Genomic DNA, 23,310 nt, shown 5'->3' with positions numbered 1-23,310 from the left:
AGATGTGGTGTGTGTATGTGTGTGTGTGTGTGTATATATATATATATACACTGTAGCTGTAGGTCTCTCAGTGCGTTATTAATCAGTTGTGGTGTTCGTTTCAGTTCCTGGGTGAGTGTGTCTCTCTCCAAGCTCAGAAGTTCCACCTGTAATTGCAGTCTCTCAATGCAGCTACACACACACACACACACACACACACACACACACACCTTTACGAAGAAGTGATTCACGAAGTTCAAAAATAAAAATCACAAACAAAGGAACTTTTTTAAAACCCTTTTCAGTAATATAGGCAATTTCTCAGGAACCTTTTCAGGAACAATCTAATACATCTATAAATTCTACATTTTATATCCGTATTTCTGATTGGCACGCTGTCCAGGGTGTACCCCGCCTTGTGCCCGATGCTCCCTGGGATAGGCTCCAGGTTCCCCGCGACCCTGAAAAGGATAAGCGGTATAGAAGATGGATGGATGGATATCCGTATTTCTGTAAATCTGCTGTTTAAATTGAACTGGAATTGAATATCATAAGTCCATGAAAAGGTTCCCGGGTTCTGAGCTCTTTTAAGGAACTCATTAAGAACTCAAAACCTGTTTCAGAAACCAGAACTAACCAATCAAGAACCCTTTACAGGAACCAGGGACTAATTTTACTTTCTGTTCCAGTGCCAGTACTCATGAGGACATGGGACTGTGAGGGGGGGTCCTCTCTCACACACACACACACACACACACACACACACACCTATCTGAGGCTGTAGGTTCTGCAGGTTTTGTGGCCTGTTGTACTTTCCATAGAGCTTCTCTCCTCATCAGCAAACCTACACCAAACACACACACACTTTAACATTACAATTCACTACATATGTATACAACAAAAGTATACACACATTATACAGCACTTTCCGATAGTAACAGTGCACACACACAGACACACACAGACACACACAGACACACACAGACACACACAGACACACACAGACACTCACCGTGCACAGTGTGGAGACGTATGCTGGCAAAGTTGAGTCTCTGTGTCAAAGCACTCATACGACACTGAGCAGCTTCAATCTGACTCTCCCACTCCCCAACACACACACTCATCCTAAACACACACACACACAGTTTAATACTGATTACAGTAACACAGACCAGTAATATGTTTAAATTACTCCTTTAGATTAGTGGGAGTGGGATTAAAGTGTTAACTAATACAAATTAAGAAGTGTGTGTGTGTGTGTGTGTTACCTGTGCACAGTATCAGTAAGGTGTTCAGTTGATTTCTCACTGCTCTCTTTGTGTTTTTTTCAGTCTCTCATTCTCTTCAACAGCACTACACAGCTGTTGCTGCAACTCCTACACACACACACACACACACACACACAGAGAAAGAACTTTCCTACTTTGTGCTACACAGAAACCTATGTGTACTGGTGTGCATGTTGTGTGGTTGTGCAGTATGAGTGTACCTGTGTGTGTAAGTTGTGCAGCTGTAGTTGTGCGGTTTTGTCCTGAAGGTTGTGTTGTAATAAGGCAATGTGCGACTGCAGCTTCTGAACCAACTGCTGCAAATCCGAGACCTAAACACACACATCACTTTGATGAAAGAACACACACAATGTGTGCGTGACTGTGTTGATTAGTTGTAAACCTTTGGATGGTGTGTGTGAGTGTTACCATGTTAATGTGGTTATGTGTGCATTACAGTGTTGTGTAGTTGTGTGTGTGTGTGTATGTGTTACGGGGTTGTGTAGGTGTGGATGTTACCGAGTGGTGTAGTTGTGTGTTCTCAGTGTGTAGTTGTGAGTCTTTTGATCGTAGTTGTACGAGCAGCATGAAGACCTTCTCTCTCCACAAACTCAACAACCGAGCAGACCTGTCTTTATGGAGAGGATCACGCTGCGTACACACACACACACACACACACACACAATCAGAAGTAGTCAAAATTAACTTTCATTACATACACATGTGAAAGGTGTGTGTGTGTGTGAGACCTGCTCCTCCAGCTCTCTCTCCTGTAATGTGTGTGTGTGTGTGTGTGTGTGTGTGTGTGTGTGTGTGTGTGTGTGTGTGAGACCTGCTCCTCCAGCTCTCTCTCCTGTAATGTGTGTGTGTGTGTGTGTGTGTGTGTGTGTGTGTGTGTGTGTGTGTATATGTGTGTGTGAGACCTGCTCCTCCAGCTCTCTCTCCTGTAGTGTCAGGATGTCGTTAGCTGATTTGACTCGGACGTTCAACAGCTCAACAGATAAACACAATGCTTCTTTCTCCTTCTGCAGCCTCTACACACACACACACACACACACACACAACAACAACAACATGTAGGTAAGATCCTAGTTAGTTTATGCCTGTATTTGCATGTCTGAGTGTGTGGTGTGCGTTGTTCCTCTCCTGCTGTGTGTGTACCTCTATGAGTGTGTGTTGTTCCTCTCCTCTGGTGTGTGTGCCGATGTAGGTGCGTAACTTGTGCAGAGTCTCGGCCTGCTCCGCTTTCTCCCTGCTCAGAGCACTACACACACACAAATACACGCATACACACACGCACACACACACACACACAGTGTGTAAGGGCTGTGGTAGACCTCAGTACTTCACAACACTGTTGTTAGGTGTGTTTACCTCAGCTGTTCCTTCAGCACATCTCTCTCTGATGTCACTTCCTCTACCTGGTGCCTGAGTGATGTCATTTGCTGTGTGAGAGTGTGGAGTGTGTTCTTCAGCTCTGAGTTATTGTGAGTTAAAGCTGAAAGCTCTGCTGCATGATGCTCACACATCTGCTGCACCTGCACACACAGTCAAGTGAATTGCATGGTTATCTGTGTGTGTGTGCGTGTGTGTGTTACCTGTTCCTGTGTGTCTTTCTGTAGTCTGAGTATTTATTCTTTAGAATTATGCAGCTGTCTCTCCCACTGTTCACGCTGCAACACACACTCTGTCTGCAGGTCCGCAAGCTACACACACACACACACGACTACAAAATAGGCCTGCTACAAATCTACAACTGTGTGTGTGTGTGTGTGTGTGTGTGTGTGTGTGTGTACCCTCTGTGTGCTCTGCTTCAGTTCAGCACACAAGTCCTCTCGCTCAATACACTGCCTGTAAAACACACACACACACACACACACACACACAATCATTTACTGCATTGAAAACATGGGTAACACCGCATCTGGTCACTGTGTGTGTGTGTGTGTGTGTGTGTGTGTGTGAATGTGTACCTGCTGATGATGCTGTCTCTCTCTCTGAGCTCCTCCTTCAGCCTCTCCACCTCCTCTCTCAGTGGTGTGTGTGAGGCGTGTGTGTGGAGTGTGTGGAGCAGTCTCCGGTTCTCCTGGTGGAGCTGCATCGCTTCAGGTTGAGTGTGTGTGAGGAGGGCCCGTGGATCTGCCCCATGGGGTGGGAGGGAGGGGGCAGAGCATACAGGGGTCACAGAGGTCAAGGTTGGGGTCGAGGTCACAGTGAAGTGAGATGGAGTGAGCAGGGCTAGTGATGAGGAGGCACAGGTCACACCTAACACACACACACACACAGACATATACATACACACAGTATAATAATAATAATAATAATAATAATAATAATAATAATATTAATTTCTTTATTAAAGAGTCAGTCATTTATGTGCTTTTGAACAAAAAACTCTGAAACACTGATTTATAGCTCAGGGTCACGTTAACCCGGGATAAATATACACCCCTCACTGCCAGACTCAGAAACAGTGAATAAACAGTGACACGGGGGGGTTTATGTGCCGTGTTGTGTTGTGTTGTGTTGTGTTGTGTTGTGTTGTGTTGTGTTGTGTTGTGTCTTTACTCAGACACACACTGGTTTAGAACTGTAGCTAAGCGCTAACTCGGTTTCTCCTCAGCACTGTTCTCCTGCACCCGGTGGCTAAGCTAACTATCACTGAGCGCTCGTGCCCTAACACTCACCTGTCAAATGTGTCGTCATGAAGTCAGACGGTGAGTTTAACTTCTCCACGTTCCGCTTTTCCATCGCACGCGACACTTTCTTCAACTATTATCAAATTACTTGAAACTAAATTGAAATAAAACAGCTCGTGAACATGTCAGGTCTTTACTGCTAGCTGCTAACGTCTCGCGCGCAACCAACCCGCCTCCCGCTTCAAAAACAACTGCACGCGGCGCTGTAGCGACACTTCCGGTTCTCCCTGGAAGTTAGAGGAACTTCCTCGGATTATGATTATCTCAGTTGTGGTAATACTAATGATATTAATAAGTAAATAATAAACCAAATAAAGAACATTAGTCATGGAATACCGGCTGATTTCCCTGCGAATAAAACACCAGTGTGTTAGAACGTGTGATTATATGGAGTTTTAACACTGATATAAACACCTTAATAGCATCGATTTCTCCATGTTTCTGTTCTAAATTTTTAATTTAATCCACTATAGTTGAGTGCTCATGAGACACATTATACAGCAAACAAATATAATGACGACAACTTTCATTTAACCTGTTAATTCATTACATTTTATACATTTTGTATGAACTAAACCTCCATATTTCAGATGTATCGGAGCTAATTAACCTAAAGTCCAAATCCTGAACTCATGACCAAATCAATAACACGACGATTCTTTGCTTAAATCATGACCCTGATTATCCTGCTCTACTGAACCAAGTTCTACCTACTTTATATTCTTTATTCATTATATTCATTATCTATGTTAGATGCTGTATATTTACCTGGGGAAATGTGGAGCAGAAACACGGGGCTCGACTCTTCAGGGAAGCATGAAGCCCCCTGCATTACTAGACAATAACAGTTTAATATTTGGGCTAAGTGCACATTAATTCAAGCGTGGCTGCTGGTTTCAAATTCAGCAATGATTATCTTTACTGGGTGACATTACTCTGAAGGAATTTTAAACTCAAATCTTTTTGGTGAATTTATCTGTCCATCATGGAGAAAAACAGACCTTTCTGTGTTCAGTGTGTGAGACAGAGAGGTGTGTTTGTGTGATTCTTCCTTAAGGAGAGTGATGTCATCACCTGTCGCCCTGCATCAGCGTCACCTCCAGTTACTGTCACTGTGGCTCCAACACAAAAACAGACAGACAGAGGGGGGGAGGGAGAGAGAGAGAGAGAGAGAGAGAGAGAGAGAGAGAGAGAGAGAGAGAGAGAGAGAGACAGACAGACAGGGAGAGAAACAGGAAGATCACACAGAGTGACTGATGGTGTTTGAGACAGCGTGGAGGTTACAGCGCCGCCCTGGTGGCCACACACTGACACTGCAGCAAGAAGGTGAAATCACAGCCGAGGGTTTATTTTGTTCCAAAAGTTTTTTTTTCTCCAGACATAAATACAAACAGGAAATGCAACAGCGGACATTTTTCTTTTGTAAATAGAATAAAAAACACTTATATACAGTCCAATATATTACACACACACACAGTCTTTCAGCAGTTCTACACATGGATAATGAGGGGCGGAGTCTAAACCAAACTGAGACCAATAGTCAAACAAACTCATGAATATGCATTACCATCCCCATCAGCCCCCCATGACTAAACGCTCACCAGAGTTACCGTCACCATGGATACAGCACACCCCCTCATTAATAAGCTTTTCATGATTTATGATTAAAACCCAAAGTAAACAAACAAAAACAAAGCAAAAGCCAAGCACACACAAAACTAGGATTGAAAGATTCCTTCTGCTGAAGTGTTACATTCTAATGGAGAATAAAATAAAACTTAAATACAAAATAAATCAGCACCAATTCACATTTTCACACGGTTTGTGTAGAATAATATAGAATTATATATTTAATAGATATATAACAATATATTATAATATTATAAAGGATAAGAAAAGAGTTCAATCTGAGAGGCCATGAAGTGAACATAAAAAACCCTTTAACACAAACGCAGTCCATCAACTGAGAGGAGCTACAGCGCTATTCTAGCTAACACATAATCCCAGTTTATATTCACCAGATTAACACTGATCATTACATCATCAGTCACTTCATGAGACATCGTTCCCCCGTCTGTTTTAAAACTTAATTATAAAAAAAAAATCTATTATCCCAATCAATTCTAACACTCAGGATTTAGACCCCGCCTCCTAGATCTAGGCCACGCCCCTGATCTGAGTCTGATGCTCAGGAAGAAATGGATTTCCCCACATGTGCATTTAGCTCAGCATGCTAAACCGGTGGTCATACACCTCAATCATATGTTAGTCACATTAGCGTTAGCGAGCGGTTCTCAGCTGATGGACTGCACCGCGAGTAAAGAGACTGAAATATTCTTGATAAATCTGATTATAATAATGCGACTCTGACGGCCAGTCAGCCTCTGTCCTGGAGTGTTGTTACTATGGCAACTGAAAGACTATAGGACGATAAAGTAAAGTGTGTAAGGGAGTTAGAAAGGCGATTTAAATCCTCACTCGCTTTATAAACTTCTGATTTACAGCTGATTGTCTTTATAAAATCATCTAAACATCAAAAAAAGTTTCTCTATAAGTTATAAAAACAAAATAAAAGGAAAAGCGTTGCAGAACCGTGGCTCCACTAGCTCCACCCACACGCTGGCAACAACACCACGGCGTGAAGCAGGAAGTCAGCCTCGCCACGCAGCTGGAGTACAGGAAGTGAGCAAAGCGCATTGGCCCCGCTTCTCGCTCCCATGAGGACTGCATCAGAACATTGAGACGTTCAGCACCTACACACACAGAAAAACAAACACACACACAGGGGAGTTCAGATATCTTTAATTCTATTTAATCTGCTGATCAGATGAATAGTGGGTTTATAGAAGTATAAATGGAAGGATGGAAGAATTGATGGAAGGAAGGAAAGACGGATGGATGATACAGACAGAGTGAGGGAGGACAACTGGAATGGAAACTGATAACTGGATAATGGATGTTGGGATAGAAGGATAAACATATAGATGGATAAACTGATGGACAGAGAGAGCGATGGAAAGATGGCAAAATATATATTTGGATGAAGAGAGTGACAGATGGACAGTTAACAGATAACTGCATAATGGCTTGATGCAGACAGATGAAAGACCTGAGAGATGAAGAACAGATGGAAGATTAAGGGATAAAGAATGATGGACCGATATTTAATCAAGAATAAAGGATGGAGAGTTGATGGGTGCACAGAGATTCGGATAATTGATGGAGGGATGAAGACTCACAGAGTCGTCCATGATGGAGGCGGGGTCAAAGTAGTCAGGTTTGAGCTCAGTCCTCTCCCGCCGGTTTTTGGACGCTGGCTGCACACACACACACACACACACACACAGAGTCAGAGTTCTGTGCTGTGATTGGTTAATACAGCTTTGTGATATAGTGTGCTGTGATTGGCCTCACCAGGTCGATGTCCATGGTGTCGAAGTCCATGCCCTCGTTCAGGTCCTCCAATCGCTGCTCTGATGACATCATCACATCTTCAACGATTGGCTCTTCATCGTCCTCCATCAGACCTGCACTCCGCCGACTGTAAACAAACATGTGACCCAGTGTCATGTGACTTACAGAGAAAATATTTGTGTGTGTGTGTGTGTGTGTGTGTGTGTGGGTGTGTGTGGGTGTGAGAGAGAGAGAAAGAAAGTGTGTGAGTGGGTGAGTTTACATGGTGTGCTGCATGTGACTCCTCATCTTGGCATTCTGGATGTTCGCTCTCTCCTGCTGCTGCCGCTGTGCTAACATCCACGTTACCTGTGTACTGCACACACACACACGAACACAAATAAAATATCAGAACTTGAGTCAAAGGAGTGTTAGGACTTTACTTGTAGTCGATGTGTGTGTGTGTGTTTACTTGTAGTCGATGTGTGTGTGTGTGTTTACTTGTAGTCGATGTGTGTGTGTGTGTGTGTTTACTTGTAGTCGATGTGTGTGTGTTTATTGTAGTCGATGGGTGGGTGAGTGTGTGTGTGCTTACTTGTAGTCGATGGGTGTGTGAGGCTGCTGTAACGTGCTGTGCTGTGATTGGTTGCTCATGGTGTACACGCCCACGTATCCCTCCTCTGGGCAGAGCTTCTTAGCGTCCCGTAGCACGGTGGAGGTCATGTGGGGCGATGACATCATCACAGGAGGAGGTGACATCATCATGGGAGTCTGCGGCTGCTGCTCTCGAGCCATCCACACACTCGCATCAGTGCTGCTACAGCTACTCTCCTCTGAGAGACAGACAGGCAGAGAGAGTGAGATAGAGACAGAGAGTGAGAGACAGAGGGAGTGAGACACAAAGAAACAGAGAATGAGACAGAAACAGAGAGAGGGAGACCGAGAGAGAGAGGGTCAGACAGAGCTCGTAAGACATCGTTAGTGTGTGACTGTGCGTTAGTGCACAGATAACACACCCTCAGGCAGCTTCCTCTTAGAGGGGGCGGGGTTTACTCTGGGCTTCCTGCTGCGGGCGGAGCCTCGGCCACTGACTCCGCTGAGGACAGAGAGCGTGTCATCGTCTGCCCCGGCCTGCAGAGAGTTCCTGTAGGAGATGAGGGGCAACCAACACTCCTCCCTCTGCAGCGACATCTGAAACGTCATGAAGCGCTCCAGGTACATGTGTCTGGAACACACACACACACGAAATACACAGCTGCTTCACTAAACCACTATAACACGCTGCTCTGTGACTGCATTTACCTTCTGAATTTAACAAAAATGTCAATGTTAAATGTCACATGACTGCAAATTCAAAATCAGGGTTGGACATGTTCCGTTTCCACTGGTCCATCACCATGGTAACCACACGCTCTGGTTGATGGAATACATGCTAAAACATCTCATGATGGTGCGTGTGTATGTGTGTGTGTGTGTGTGTGTCTTACACAGTCCTGCGGTCCTGGCGCAGCAGTTTGGAGGAGAACTCACTGAGGATGTCGAGGAAGGCGAGGTTGAGAGGGGGGGAGCCCTCACCCTGAGGACTCGGCTCTTTAAACGCGAACTCTATACCATCCCTGTAAAACACACACACACACACATTACACAGCTGAGTTTAGACATCTTTAACGTGTGTATCGGGTACCCCAGGACCAGTTGTCCTTGTTGACCAGGTTGCAACATTAGGACGTGTGTGTGTGTGTGTGTGTGTGTGTGTGTGTGTGTGTGAGAGAGAGAGTGAGTGTGTGCATACTTGTGCAGCATAGCGATGGCTTCGCGAGTCTTCAGCTGGTCCAACCCGAATGTGAGGGAGAACCGGCGAGCGAGTTCTTTAATCCCACAGAACGCCGCAGAAGAACGATCAAAGTTACAGCCTAGCTCACTGAGCATCTCATTAAACAGCTGAAACACACACCATTTTTTTGTTTTGTTTGTTTGTTTACGACTTTACCATAGATTAATTCAGATTCATTCAAGTTCATCCATTTGAACATAACAACGTGTGTGTGTGTGTGTGTGTGTGTGTGTGTGTGTGTGTGTACCTGCTGCAGACTGAGGATGAGGGTTTTGGCACACTGAATCTTATCGATCTGTCTCGTCTTACTCATCGTCTCCTTTATGATGTCACCATAATCATTATAGTACTGAAGAGAAAGAGAGAGTTAATGAGGGGGGTGTGTGTGCGAGTGTGTGAGTGTGCGAGTGTGTGTGAGTGTTGCCATTCTCACTCTCATATACTGTTTGAAGATGTCAGCTCCGGTGCTGATCTCCACTACGTTATAGATGATCAGCTTACAGTAAGCTGCTAACAGGTTCCTGCGCTTATGAAGAGCCTCGATCTTCCCCGCTTCATCATCCTGCTGGCCATCTGCGCACACACACACACACACACACACACACACACACACGACGTGTGATGGAAACATTTCACCTTGCTCTCGTTGATAAGTCAGAGCATGACTGTGAGTGCTGCCCTAGCTGGTGTGTGTGTGTGTGTGTGTGTACCAGTGCTGCCATCATCGTCCTGTTCAATGAAGACGTGGTCGAGGACGAAGTTGAGCAGGTCGCTCTGCAGGGACGAGTCCGGATTGAACACCAGCGGCTCCAGAGCGTCCCGACCCGACGCCATGATCTGATGACTGAAGATCATTAACGCGTCACACAGAATAGTGAAGGCCTGCGGAGCACGCGCAAACACACACACACACACACAGTGTATGTTTGGGTCAGTATTGTGGTTCTACACTGAGGATTCTAGAACTGCAAACAGGGTTCTAGAGCGGTACTGCAAACCCTACAGCCCCTGTGGAAGGTTTAGAGTCCAGCACTGCACTGCAGTAAGGAAGCGGGTGGAGTCACACTGTTGCTCCGCCCCGACCTGTAACACCTGTCTAGAAGTTACCTGCTCTTTAACAGCCATGCTGAGGCTGCTGAGGTACCGCTGACACATTAGACAGAACGCTCGCGTCTGCTTCCTCAGAGTCACCAGGTCAGCCTGAGAGAGTGAGACAGAGAGAGAGAGAGACAAAGAGAAAGTGAGAGATACAGAGAGAGAGTGAGACAGACAAAGAAAGAGTGAGACAGAGAGAGAGTGAGACACAGACTTCAGATTGGTTGAGAGCAGTACAGTGTGTTTCTGTCCTACTCCATCTCACAGCCTAATTCTGTGTAGGCTGCCAGTTGTGTTTAATCACACACACCTTTGTGGAGCTGCCCTCTGAGACTTTTGCCAGGTTCCACAGGATGACGTAATGAGTGCACTGCATAGCATGGACCACTATCTGCGCGCACACACACACACACACACATATATATTTATATATACACAAACATAATCAAAGGCAGAAAGAAAGAATATATACTAATAAATAAAAATAATTTTCTGTGGCAAAGGTGTGTATATTCCTCCATCTGTCTGTCTGTCTGTCTATCCTTCCGTCTGTACCCATCCATGAACCTGTCTATTTATATCTGTCTATCCTTCTACACACACATCCCTCTATCCACCTGTTTAACAATGTCTATTTATATACACATCTTTCTATTCACACACCTGAGCTGTGGGTGTGTGTGTGTGAGAGTGAGTGTGTGTGTGAGTGAGTGAATGACTGAGTGAGACAGTGTGTGTGTGTGAGTGAGTGAATGACTGAGTGAGACAGTGTGTGTGTGTGTACGAGTATACCTGTTCAGGCATGTCTCCGTTCTGCAGGCCTGTGTTCAGCAGTGTGTAGTTACAACTGAACAGATCCCATTTAGTCAAGTCATGAGCACTGCGCGCACACACACACACACACACACACACACACACACAATTATAGCACAAACAATGTCTTATTTAGCTTGTATGTGAATCTTTGTGTGTGTGTGTGCGCGTTTGTTTACTTGTGAAAGGCCGTGATTCTCTTGAGTGTTGATAAAACCTGAAACGCGTCGTCTTCGTCAGGCTCCTCCCCCTGAGAAAAAGACAGCAAAGAAGTTCAGAAACACACACACGCGCACACACACGCGCATGCACACACACAGACACACACACAGACACACCCTGACCCCTGTGTGCCCCCCACCTCGTTGAGGAAGTCGTGCAGCAGGCGGTGGAGCTTGTCAATCTGCTCGTCCAGCAGCTGGCTCAGCGTGATGTCCACACGGTTGTAGATGGTGAACTCCTCGTTACACAGAGCGTGGAACGTCATAGAACACGCCTCCAACACACCTGTGTCTGTGTGTTTCTCCACCACCTCACGGATCTGACGTAGAAGGGCGTCCAGGTGCTGCAGATACACACACACACACACACACACACACACACACACACACACACACACACTGTATCTAAACCTAAGATTTATTCTTCCTAATTACTACTTACACTGAAACAAAGCAAGACTAAAGATTAAGTAAGAAACAGTGCATGAGTGTGTGTCTCTGTATGTGTGTGTGTGTGTGTGTGTGTGTGTGTGTGTGTGTGTGTGTGTGTGTACCTTCTCCAGTCGGCCTGTGGTGTAAATCTCCAGATCAAAATACTGTGGTAACTGCAGCAGGTTGGTCACCTTCTCAGAATCCACACAGTACTGAGAGAGACAGATAGAGAGACATGAGGACTGAGGGGGGTGGGTGTGTGTGTGTGAGTGAGTGAGCGAGAGAAAGAGAGAGATAGAGAAAGAAATAGAGAGAGAGAGAGAGAGAGAGAGAGAGAGTGTGTGTGTGTGTTACTTTGGCAAGGAGCAGGGGCAGAGCCACAGCGAAGATCTCAGTAATTTTGGTCCGATCATCCAGCTGTGTTTTTTTTTCCTTCGCTGTCATGACCTGAAAAACACAGTGATGACATGAATAGAGTGTGTGTGTGTGTGTGTGTCTGTGTGTGTGTGTGAGTGTGTGTGTGAGAGAGAGACACTCACCCTCTTGCCTGTGCCGCGACCGATAGGTGGGTGACACTCACACGATTGTCTGACGGCACACAGCATGATCTCAATCAGAGCCGTCTCTTGTCTGTCTGATAGAGCTGTCTCACACACACAAGAAATTCTCAAATCACACACGTCAACTACATTTTTCAGAGTATATTTTAGAACACACTGATTTTTGTGTGTGTGTGTGTGTGTGTGTGTGTGTGTAAAACACACCTTCCTCTCCAGGAAAGGGTTCGTCCAGTAGGAGGCTAATGAAACTCTCCCAGTCCTTCAGCAGTTCTGATCCACACTCCCACAGACTGTCCACAAGGTATGCACCGTGTTCATGCAGCTGCACACACACACACGCACACACACAGATCAAATATATGTGTGTGCAATTAAACAGAAAATGTGTTACACAATATCTTTCCTTACTTCTTCTGAGGTTTCTAAAACACACACACACACACACACACACACACACACACACACACCTCACTCTCCAGGAAGAAGAAAACGGTGGTTTTGATGAGGTTTGCATTCAGACACTGTCGCCCTCTCCTTGGCAGCCCCTCTTCCTCTGGACCCCGCTGACTAAACAACCTGCGTGAGCACACACACACACACACAGACAATGTAAGAGATAAAAGCACTTAATGAGGTAGTAGTGAGTGTGTTCCAGCATCACTCTCTCAGAGGAATGTACTGTATGTGTGTGTATTTCTACATAATGTCCACATGGTGGTGCTGCTGAGTCACACGCCACTGACAAGAGCAGCACCACAGGGCTAATCAGCAGGTCAGTCCCAGTCATGGGAGCATGGCCTCTGTACCTGTCAGTCACAGTGATGGGGGCGTGGCCTATACACTGTGCAGCACTGAATCCATGAGTCATGTGACCTACTTTTTATAGAGGAACTCCCCTGCTGCCACGGCGATGGGACGGTGGGCAGAGTAAACCAGGTGATACACGCTCTCACAGTCTTCCGCTGTCAGCACCTCGTCGCTGCTCCTACACACACACACACACACACGCAACGTGCATGGTATCTTCACCACATAGCATGAAGTTAAGGTGAAAGGTCAGAGGTGAAGCATTGTAAGGGCACTCACTGCAGGACAAGTGTGAGAAGTTTAATGGCCTGAACTGCAACATCATACTCTTTATCCAGAGCCATAGACACAATCCGGTCCTGCAAAGGTCAAAGGTCAGAGATTCATTACACAGTGCCTTACTTACAGTCCATACCTGTGCATGCAAGTCTTGGCATGTACACAACAGAGTACCCATAAAGCACCGTAGTACGAGAGTGTAGAGGACGGAATACCAATAATGCACCGCAGTACGAGAGTGTAGAGGACGGAGTACCCATAATGCACCGCAGAATGAGACTGTAGAGGACGGAGTACCCATAATGCACCGCAGTATGAGTGTGTAGAGGACGGAGTACCCATAATGCACCGCAGTATGAGAGTGTAGAGGACGGAGTACCCATAATGCACCGCAGTATGAGAGTGTAGAGGACGGAGTATCGTCTGGGCTGCACTTATATAGCGCTTTTTTAACTTTAGCGGTTCCAAATCGCTTTACACTGTGTCTCATTCACACAATCACACACCAATGGTAGCAGAGCTGCCATGTAAGCCGCTAACTTGCCATCGGAAGCAAGACACAGCGGCCACATTATGGGAATACCCATAATGCACCACATTATGAGTGTGTGTCTCCTCAGTGCCCATTACAACTAGAATGATCTCCCATAATAAGATTTCTATACTTATAGTGTGGTTTGGGACACAGCCATGGTTAGGTATGGTGTTACAGTGATAATAGCCCCAGTGGAAACGTCACCTTAAAGCGACTGGTGAAGAGTTCCAGTCTGGAGTTCAGCTCCCGGTTATAATACAAACCCTGCAAAGCAGTGAGACACTTCAACCGCACCTCCCCCTGCTGCTCACACACACACACACACACACACACAGAGAGAGAGACTGTCAGTTGCTCTGAAGCAAATAAATGAGAATATAATTAAGACTAAGACACACACACACCTTATCGTGCATGGTCCAGCCCACGTATTTCAGGTAGCTGTCATTCAGAAATGCGTCACTGTACATCTTCATCCACACACCGATCTCCTCGATACAGATCGCCCTGATCTCTGCTATCGCATCTCTGAGACACACACACACACGGTTTATCATTCTGAAAAAACCTGTCCTGTCCCTCATGAATATTAAGAGTAACACTGAATGAATGCTCCTCCTTCTCATGAATATTAATAAAGCGCAGTGTATGCATATTAAATGAGCTGTGTGAATATGAATGAGGTGGTTTTTGTACCTGTATCGATGGATGAACACGCCTTTAAAGATAGCATTCATCATATTCTCAATCTCATCCTGGTTCTCCTGGAGCTGTGACACACACACACACACACCGTAGTCTTTAGTAACCCACCTATTTTTATTTTGCTTTTTGTGTGTTTGTGTACACACACACACACAGACACACACACCTCTTTGCGTTTCTGCAGTAGAAGCTCCAGGCGGTCGTTGGCTCTCTTCCCCAGACTCTTGTTGCGCTCGGTCTCGTACTGTCTCTGTGTGTTGTCCATGTTGATGCTCAGATTCAGAGCAACGTTCACCAACGCTGTCATCAGCTTCATTGCTGTCTCACACACACACATACACAATTACTATATAGACAAGTCACATCACAAACTATGTATTTTTGTGGGACTGAGATTATTCATGTTACATTATTGTGACCTTCCCACGACCTTTCCATAATAGGTGAATGTGGTCAGAGGGTAAAGGTGACTGACCTGCAAGGGTGGAGGTGTGTGTGTGTGTGTGTGAGGTGACTGACCTGCAAGGGTGGAGGTGTGTGTGTGTGTGTGTGTGTGTGTGTGAGGTGACTGACCTGCGAGGGTGGAGGTGTGTGTGTGTGGGTGTGAGAGGTGACTGACCTGCAAAGGTGGAGGTGTGTGTGTGTGGGTGTGAGAGGTGACTGACCTGCAAGGGTGGAGGTGTGTGTGTGTGTGAGGTGAGTGACCTGCGAGGGTGGAGATGTGCGTGTGTGTGTGAGGTGAGTGACCTGCGAGGGTGGAGGTGTGTGTGTGTGTGAGGTGACTGACCTGCGAGGGTGGAGGTGTGTGTGTGTGTGAGGTGACTGACCTGCGAGGGTGGAGGTGTGTGTGTGTGTGTCTGTGTGTGTGTGTGTGTGTGTGTGTGAGGTGACTGACCTGCGAGGATGGAGGTGTGTGTGTGTGAGAGAGGTGACTGACCTGCGAGGGTGGAGGGGTGTGTGTGTGTGTGTGTGTGTGTGTGTGTGTGTGTGTGTGTGTGAGAGTGGTGACTGACCTGTGAGGGTGGAGGGGGTGTGTGTGTGTGTGTGTGTGAGGTGACTGACCTGCGAGGGTGGAGGGGGTGTGTCTGTGTGTGTGTGTGTGAGGTGACTGACCTGCGAGGGTGGAGGGGGTGTGTGTGTGGGTGTGTGTGTGTGTGGGTGTGTGAGGTGACTGACCTGCGAGGGTGGAGGTGTGTGTGTGTGTGTGTGTGTGTGTGTGTGTGTGTGTGTGTGGGTGTGAGAGGTGACTGACCTGCAAGGGTGGAGGTGTGTGTGTGTGTGAGGTGAGTGACCTGCGAGGGTGGAGGTGTGTGTGTGTGTGTGAGGTGAGTGACCTGCGAGGGTGGAGGTGTGTGTGTGTGTGTGTGTGTGTGTGTGTGTGTGTGAGGTGAGTGACCTGCGAGGGTGGAGGTGTGTGTGTGTGTGTGTGTGTGTGTGTGTGTGGGTGTGAGATGTGACTGACCTGCGAGGGTGGAGGTGTGTGTGTGTGTGTGCGGTGAGTGACCTGCGAGGGTGGAGGTGTGTGTGTGTGTGTGCGTGTGTGAGGTGACTGACCTGCGAGGGTGGAGGTGTGTGTGTGTGAGAGAGGTGACTGACCTGCGAGGGTGGAGGTGTATGTGTGTGTGTGTGTGTGTGTGTGTGTGTGTGTGTGAGAGAGTGGTGACTGACCTGCGAGGGTGGAGGGGTGTGTGTGTGAGAGAGGTGACTGACCTGCGAGGGTGGAGGTGTGTGTGTGTGTGAGAGAGTGGTGACTGACCTGCGAGGGTGGAGGGGTGTGTGTGTGAGTGAGGTGACTGACCTGTGAGGGTGGAGGTGTGTGTGTGTGTGAGAGAGTGGTGACTGACCTGCGAGGGTGGAGGGGTGTGTGTGTGTGTGTGTGTGTGTGTGTGTGTGTGTGTGTGTGAGAGAGTGGTGACTGACCTGCGAGGGTGGAGGGGTGTGTGTGTGAGAGAGGTGACTGACCTGCGAGGGTGAAGGTGTGTGTGTGTGTGAGAGAGTGGTGACTGACCTGCGAGGGTGGAGGGGTGTGTGTGTGAGTGAGGTGACTGACCTGCGAGGGTGGAGGTGTGTGTGTGTGTGTGTGTGAGTGAGGTGACTGACCTGCGAGGGTGGAGGGGTGTGTGTGTGAGTGAGGTGACTGACCTGCGAGGGTGGAGGTGTGTCTGAAGGCTCGGACCTGTGAGTCGGACAGGCCGGTGAGGAGTGAGATGACCGTGTCCATCATGTACTCGTCGTAGATGATGCTGTACTGACACTGACGCACCAAGACACTGATAAACTCACAGAACCCCCAGCGGAACTTCTTCCACACAGGACCCGCCATCGTCAGGGGGTAGTCCCCGCTGTCCTGTACACACACACACACACACACACACACACACACACACACACACACACACACACACACACAGTTAAATGAACGCTGATATTTCATCAGTTCGGGCTGTCTCTGTATAAAGGCTGTAGAAACCCTGGTTCTAGAATACATGGTTCTGAAATACTAAATACAGCTTTAGTCTCATGCATGTAGCCATAGTGTCTAGAAACCTCACTGCAACTCTAGAATACTCATCATGGCTCTAAATTTCTGAGCAGAATACTAACACCCTTTGACCGTCTTTCTGAGCATATTCTAAAATCCTTTGTGTGGTTCTTCTGTGACTGGTTCTAGAATCCTCCGTGTGAAGGATCCAATAATCCATAACAGGGTTCTAGAGTCATATGAGGAAGCAATGAATGTGTGTGTGTTTCAGCCTCTCTACACAACTGGGTCCAATACCACACAGTGTGCAGTGTGTAGTGTGCGGTGTGCAGCGTGCGGTGTGTGGTGTGCAGCGTGCGGTGTGTGGTGTGCAGCGTGCGGTGTGTGGTGTGCAGCGTGCGGTGTGTGGTGTGGGAAGATGTGGTTTGAGACACAGTGGAGAGCAGGGAAAGGGTGTGGCCATAGCTGCTAGTCACCAGGATAACACACACACACACACACTTCTCTCACCTCATCGAACTCCTCAGTCATCCGTCTGATGATCTCAGAGTTCTGCATGTGACGAAACATCTCTGAACTCACAGCACCTGAAACACACACATACAGTTTATAAAGTGTGTGTGTGAAAGTAGAGAACAAGAAAACTCAAAGAAAAACCAGATATAAACACACACACACACACCTTTACAGCCGGAGCAGTGTATGAAGAAGTTAATGAGGTCCAGCAGAGCAGCATCTCGGTCATTCTTATACGCCTCAATCCAGTCATCTACCACTGACTACACATACGCACACACACACACACAGAAAAATAAATATTAGCACTGATTTATTATTATTCAAATATTATTATGAGCTGTTCGGTGTTTCTTTACAGTGTGTGTGTGTGTGTGTGTGTGTGTGTGTACCTGTGTGGCACTCTTGCCCAGTTTGACGATCTCAAACAGTGTGAGGTTCTCTGTGCCATTCTCCTGATGATGGCCATTCACTCGACCCTGAGCACGCACCACTGTCTTCTTCCCTTTCTAAACACACACACCAATGTAGGATCAATGTCACAAAATCACATCTCTACATAAATGTATAAACACTCTTCAGTTTAATTCTAACATCTGATTTGCTCATTACCTTTCCTTTCGCAGGTTTGAGGATCCGCCCCTCAGGATCCTCCAAGTCTGTATCTGAAGAGAACTGAGTATCTGTTTCACTACAAACACACACACCAGTTACTTGTATTGTGTGTGTGTGTGTGGTACACTTACTGAGTGTAGTGGTGTGTGTGTGTGGTACACTTACTGAGTGTAGTGGTGTGTGTGTGTGGTACACTTACTGAGTGTAGTGGTGTGTGTGGTACACTTACTGAGTGTAGTGGTGTGTGTGTGTGGTACACTTACTGAGTGTAGTGGTGTGTGTGTGTGGTACACTTACTGAGTGTAGTGGTGTGTGTGTGTGGTACACTTACTGAGTGTAGTGGTGTGTGAGTGTGGTACACTTACTGAGTGTAGTGGTGTGTGTGTGTGGTACACTTACTGAGTGTAGTGGTGTGTGTGTGTGTGGTACACTTACTGAGTGTAGTGGTGTGTGTGTGTGGTACACTTACTGAGTGTAGTGGTGTGTGTGTGTGGTACACTTACTGAGTGTAGTGGTGTGAGTGTGGTACACTTACTGAGTGTAGGTGAGTGTGGTACACTTACTGAGTGTAGTGGTGTGTGTGTGTGGTACACTTACTGAGTGTAGGTGTGTGAGTGTGGTACACTTACTGAGTGTAGGTGAGTGTGGTACACTTACTGAGTGTAGTGGTGTGTGTGTGTGGTACACTTACTGAGTGTAGGTGTGTGAGTGTGGTACACTTACTGAGTGTAGTGGTGTGTGAGTGTGGTACATTTACTGAGTGTAGGTGAGTGTGGTACACTTACTGAGTGTAGGTGTGTGAGTGTGGTACACTTACTGAGTGTAGGTGTGTGTGTGTGTTACACTTACTGAGTGTAGGTGAGTGCAGGTGTGTGTGGTACACTTACTGAGTGCAGGTGTGTGTGGTACACTTACTGAGTGTGTGTGTGTGGTACACTTACTGAGTGCAGGTGTGTGTGGTACACTTACTGAGTGCAGGTGTGTGTGGTACACTTACTGAGTGCAGGTGTGTGTGTGTGGTACACTTACTGAGTGCAGGTGAGTGCAGGTGTGTGTGGTACACTTACTGAGTGCAGGTGTGTGTGGTACACTTACTGAGTGTGTGTGTGTGGTACACTTACTGAGTGCAGGTGTGTGTGGTACACTTACTGAGTGTGTGTGTGTGGTACACTTACTGAGTGCAGGTGTGTGTGGTACACTTACTGAGTGCAGGTGTGTGTGGTACACTTACTGAGTGCAGGTGTGTGTGGTACACTTACTGAGTGCAGGTGTGTGTGGTACACTTACTGAGTGCAGGTGTGTGTGTGTGTTACACTTACTGAGTGTAGGTGAGTGCAGGTGTGTGTGGTACACTTACTGAGTGCAGGTGTGTGTGGTACACTTACTGAGTGCAGGTGTGTGTGGTACACTTACTGAGTGTGTGTGTGTGTGTGGTACACTTACTGAGTGCAGGTGTGTGTGGTACACTTACTGAGTGCAGGTGTGTGTGGTACACTTACTGAGTGCAGGTGTGTGTGTGTGTTACACTTACTGAGTGTAGGTGAGTGCAGGTGTGTGTGGTACACTTACTGAGTGCAGGTGTGTGTGGTACACTTACTGAGTGTGTGTGTGTGGTACACTTACTGAGTGCAGGTGTGTGTGGTACACTTACTGAGTGCAGGTGTGTGTGGTACACTTACTGAGTGCAGGTGTGTGTGGTACACTTACTGAGTGCAGGTGTGTGTGTGTGTTACACTTACTGAGTGTAGGTGAGTGCAGGTGTGTGTGGTACACTTACTGAGTGCAGGTGTGTGTGGTACACTTACTGAGTGCAGGTGTGTGTGGTACACTTACTGAGTGTGTGTGTGTGGTACACTTACTGAGTGCAGGTGTGTGTGGTACACTTACTGAGTGCAGGTGTGTGTGGTACACTTACTGAGTGCAGGTGTGTGTGTGTGTTACACTTACTGAGTGTAGGTGAGTGCAGGTGTGTGTGGTACACTTACTGAGTGCAGGTGTGTGTGGTACACTTACTGAGTGTGTGTGTGTGGTACACTTACTGAGTGCAGGTGTGTGTGGTACACTTACTGAGTGCAGGTGTGTGTGGTACACTTACTGAGTGCAGGTGTGTGTGGTACACTTACTGAGTGTGTGTGTGGTACACTTACTGAGTGCAGGTGTGTGTGGTACACTTACTGAGTGCAGGTGTGTGTGGTACACTTACTGAGTGCAGGTGTGTGTGGTACACTTACTGAGTGTGTGTGTGTGGTACACTTACTGAGTGCAGGTGTGTGTGGTACACTTACTGAGTGCAGGTGTGTGTGGTACACTTACTGAGTGCAGGTGTGTGTGGTACACTTACTGAGTGTGTGTGTGTGGTACACTTACTGAGTGCAGGTGTGTGTGGTACACTTACTGAGTGCAGGTGTGTGTGGTACACTTACTGAGTGCAGGTGTGTGTGTGTGTTACACTTACTGAGTGTAGGTGAGTGCAGGTGTGTGTGGTACACTTACTGAGTGTAGGTGAGTGCAGGTGTGTGTGGTACACTTACTGAGTGCAGGTGTGTGTGGTACACTTACTGAGTGTGTGTGTGTGGTACACTTACTGAGTGTGTGTGTGTGGTACACTTACTGAGTGCAGGTGTGTGTGGTACACTTACTGAGTGCAGGTGTGTGTGTGTGTTACACTTACTGAGTGTAGGTGAGTGCAGGTGTGTGTGGTACACTTACTGAGTGCAGGTGTGTGTGGTACACTTACTGAGTGTGTGTGGTACACTTACTGAGTGCAGGTGTGTGTGGTACACTTACTGAGTGCAGGTGTGTGTGGTACACTTACTGAGTGCAGGTGTGTGTGGTACACTTACTGAGTGCAGGTGTGTGTGGTACACTTACTGAGTGCAGGTGTGTGTGGTACACTTACTGAGTGCAGGTGTGTGTGGTACACTTACTGAGTGTAGGTGTGTGTGGTACACTTACTGAGTGCAGGTGTGTGTTAAGCTTACTGAGTGTGTGTGTGTGGTACACTTACTGAGTGTGTGTGTGTGGTACACTTACTGAGTGTGTGTGTGTGGTACACTTACTGAGTGTGTGTGTGTGGTACACTTACTGAGTGTAGGTGTAATCAGGGTGTAACTCGTGAGCCGCTATCATTTCTGCAGCATTTTCTGTTAGCAGGCGTTAAAGGAAGTTCGTCCTCACTGCAGGAGACCCAATGGGGAGGAACTGGAGAGGAACCAGACCTTCACAACACTGCTGTGTAAACACCACAGGAGCCCTGGGTTACATTAACACACACACACACACACCCTGATGACTCAATGACAAGCTGTCAGTTTGTCACATGACCTCAGAGTTTAAAAGTGGAGCAGAGTTAGACGACCAGTCAAACTTCCATCAGTCAGTCAGTATGCGTGTGTGAGTCTAGTCAGTGTGTGTGTGTGTCTAGTCAGTGTGTGTGTGTGTCAGTCTGTATGTGTCAGTCAGTATGTGTGTGTGTGTCAGTCAGTATGTGTGTGTGAGTCTAATCAGTATGTGTGTGTCAGTCAGTGTGTGTGTCAGTCAGTATGTGTGCGCGTGCATCAGTCAGTATATGTGTGTGTGTGTGTGTGTCAGGCAGTATGTGTGTGAGTCTAGTCAGTATGTGTGTGTGTGTGTCAGTCAGTGTGTGTGTGTGTGTGTGTGTGTCAGTCAGTATGTGTGTGTGTATCAGTCAGTATGTGTGTGTCAGTCAGTATGTGTGTGTGTGTGTGTGTGTGTCAGTCACGGTGTGTGTCAGTATGTGTGTGTCAGGCAGTATGTGTGTGTCAGTCAGAGTATGTGTGTGTGTGTGTGTCAGTCAGTATGTGTGTGTGTATCAGTCAGTATGTGTGTGTGTCAGTCAGGGTGTGTGTCAGTATGTGTGTGTCAGGCAGTATGTGTGTGTCAGTCAGTAAGTGTGTGTCAGTCAGTAAGTGTGTGTGTGTCAGTCAGTATGTGTGCCAGTCAGGGTGTGTGTCAGTCAGTATGTGTGTGTCAGTCAGTATGTATGTGTGTGTGTGTCAGTATGTGTGTGTGTCAGTCAGTGTGTGTGCATGTGTCAGTCAGTGTGTGTCAGTATGTGTGTGTGTCAGTCAGTATGTGTGTCAGTATGTGTGTGTGTCAGTCAGTCAGTATGTATGCATGTGTGTCAGTCAGTATGTGTGATTTCAGTCTCTTCCGTAAACACAGCTCCTCGCGCTGCGTCCTCCATCTTAGCTAATAGCTAATAAACACTCTTGCTAACTCCCTAATGGCTCCTCTTATTTCCGTCCACTGCACAGTGAACATGGTGAAAGAATGACTACACTACACACCATCAAACACCACCACCACATCTGTTATTAGCATACATTTATCATTAATAACCGCTAGCGGGTTTAGCACCTAGGGGAATTAGCCTCAGCTAACTCTGAACTTAGCCTGAAATATATCTCAGTGCTAGGTGGCTAACTAAAAAGGTAAAGCCAACCACTTTGCTAAAAGCTAACTTTGCTAACCATAACACTCGTCTTTTCCTGAGCAAAATCCTCACGAAAGAAGAACTGATGTAAACTTTGCTGTATATAAATATTAATAATAAAAGCCTCCAGCGCGAGCCGCTCAGCGCCGCATCCGCCATTTTGTAACTCTTACCTCAGTGTTGAGATGAAATCCAGTCGCCACTCCGTCAGGTTTATTTCAGAACTCTGTAAAGTGGAGAGTCGCTAAACTTCACCACGAGGATTATATGAAGTGTTTTACATTGATATCGGATGAATTAAACTGATTTATTAACAGTAGTAAGTTAATGATCCGTGTTTTCACCGCTGGCGCTGTAGCGCAGTCGGACTCCTGCGCCACCTGCCGGTCAGAAAGAGAATTACAGCAGAGGGGAACTCGGGCCGCGTCCCAAACCGCTGCTTTCTCATCAACGCACTACATAGTTTTTAACAGCATGTTTATAACCATTGCACTGCGTAATTCTGGGTAAATTACACTACACTACACTACACTACACTACACTACAATAAACTACACTACTGGGATAGGCTCCAGGTTCCCCCGCGACCCTGAAGATGGATGGACACTACACTATGGTATT

The 23,310-nt window shown here is 46.8% G+C and overlaps 2 protein-coding genes across 5 annotated transcripts in view; both read right to left on the bottom strand.

The window, feature by feature from the left end:
- The window catches only part of cchcr1 (coiled-coil alpha-helical rod protein 1), a 7,906-nt gene extending 3,775 nt beyond the window's left edge, over positions 1-4,131 (bottom strand). The window contains 13 exon segments of the mRNA XM_053618628.1: positions 50-171; positions 748-823; positions 992-1,104; positions 1,248-1,306; positions 1,308-1,355; positions 1,469-1,579; positions 1,767-1,898; positions 2,171-2,281; positions 2,409-2,511; positions 2,622-2,785; positions 3,044-3,098; positions 3,221-3,512; positions 3,935-4,131. Of these exon segments, the coding sequence (XP_053474603.1) occupies positions 50-171; positions 748-823; positions 992-1,104; positions 1,248-1,306; positions 1,308-1,355; positions 1,469-1,579; positions 1,767-1,898; positions 2,171-2,281; positions 2,409-2,511; positions 2,622-2,785; positions 3,044-3,098; positions 3,221-3,512; positions 3,935-3,998 (1,450 nt within the window). The 5' untranslated portion in view covers positions 3,999-4,131.
- A 1,142-nt stretch (positions 4,132-5,273) lies between these two features.
- Positions 5,274-23,083, bottom strand: stag2a (stromal antigen 2a). 4 transcript variants are annotated; one of them, XM_053618324.1, is made up of 34 exons: positions 22,863-23,083; positions 21,319-21,486; positions 18,231-18,309; positions 18,011-18,127; positions 17,785-17,881; positions 17,613-17,689; positions 16,763-16,967; positions 14,787-14,938; positions 14,612-14,685; positions 14,320-14,443; positions 14,120-14,218; positions 13,381-13,460; positions 13,172-13,279; positions 12,762-12,870; positions 12,499-12,616; positions 12,274-12,377; positions 12,089-12,181; positions 11,857-11,946; positions 11,443-11,646; positions 11,261-11,331; positions 11,061-11,148; positions 10,579-10,659; positions 10,281-10,373; positions 9,884-10,055; positions 9,607-9,746; positions 9,421-9,522; positions 9,132-9,280; positions 8,827-8,955; positions 8,356-8,564; positions 7,935-8,172; positions 7,623-7,715; positions 7,361-7,487; positions 7,186-7,263; positions 5,274-6,699 (listed from the first exon to the last, which is right to left on the bottom strand). In XM_053618324.1, the coding sequence occupies exons 2-34, from the start codon at positions 21,360-21,362 to the stop codon at positions 6,676-6,678; spliced, it is 3,768 nt and encodes a 1,255-aa protein (XP_053474299.1). In that variant the 5' UTR covers positions 21,363-21,486; positions 22,863-23,083; the 3' UTR covers positions 5,274-6,675. The 4 variants fall into 4 exon arrangements, with proteins under 4 accessions (XP_053474299.1, XP_053474300.1, XP_053474301.1 ...); XM_053618325.1 differs by having other exon boundaries at positions 21,319-21,464; XM_053618326.1 differs by lacking the exon at positions 22,863-23,083 and adding an exon at positions 22,727-22,836.
- Positions 23,084-23,310: the final 227 nt, after the last annotated feature.

The sequence above is a fragment of the Ictalurus furcatus genome, chromosome 28 (genome assembly GCF_023375685.1).
Source record: "Ictalurus furcatus strain D&B chromosome 28, Billie_1.0, whole genome shotgun sequence".
NCBI lineage: Eukaryota > Metazoa > Chordata > Actinopteri > Siluriformes > Ictaluridae > Ictalurus > Ictalurus furcatus.
The sequence above is the reverse complement of the archived record's forward strand: the minus strand, read 5'-3'. Positions and strand labels throughout refer to the sequence as shown.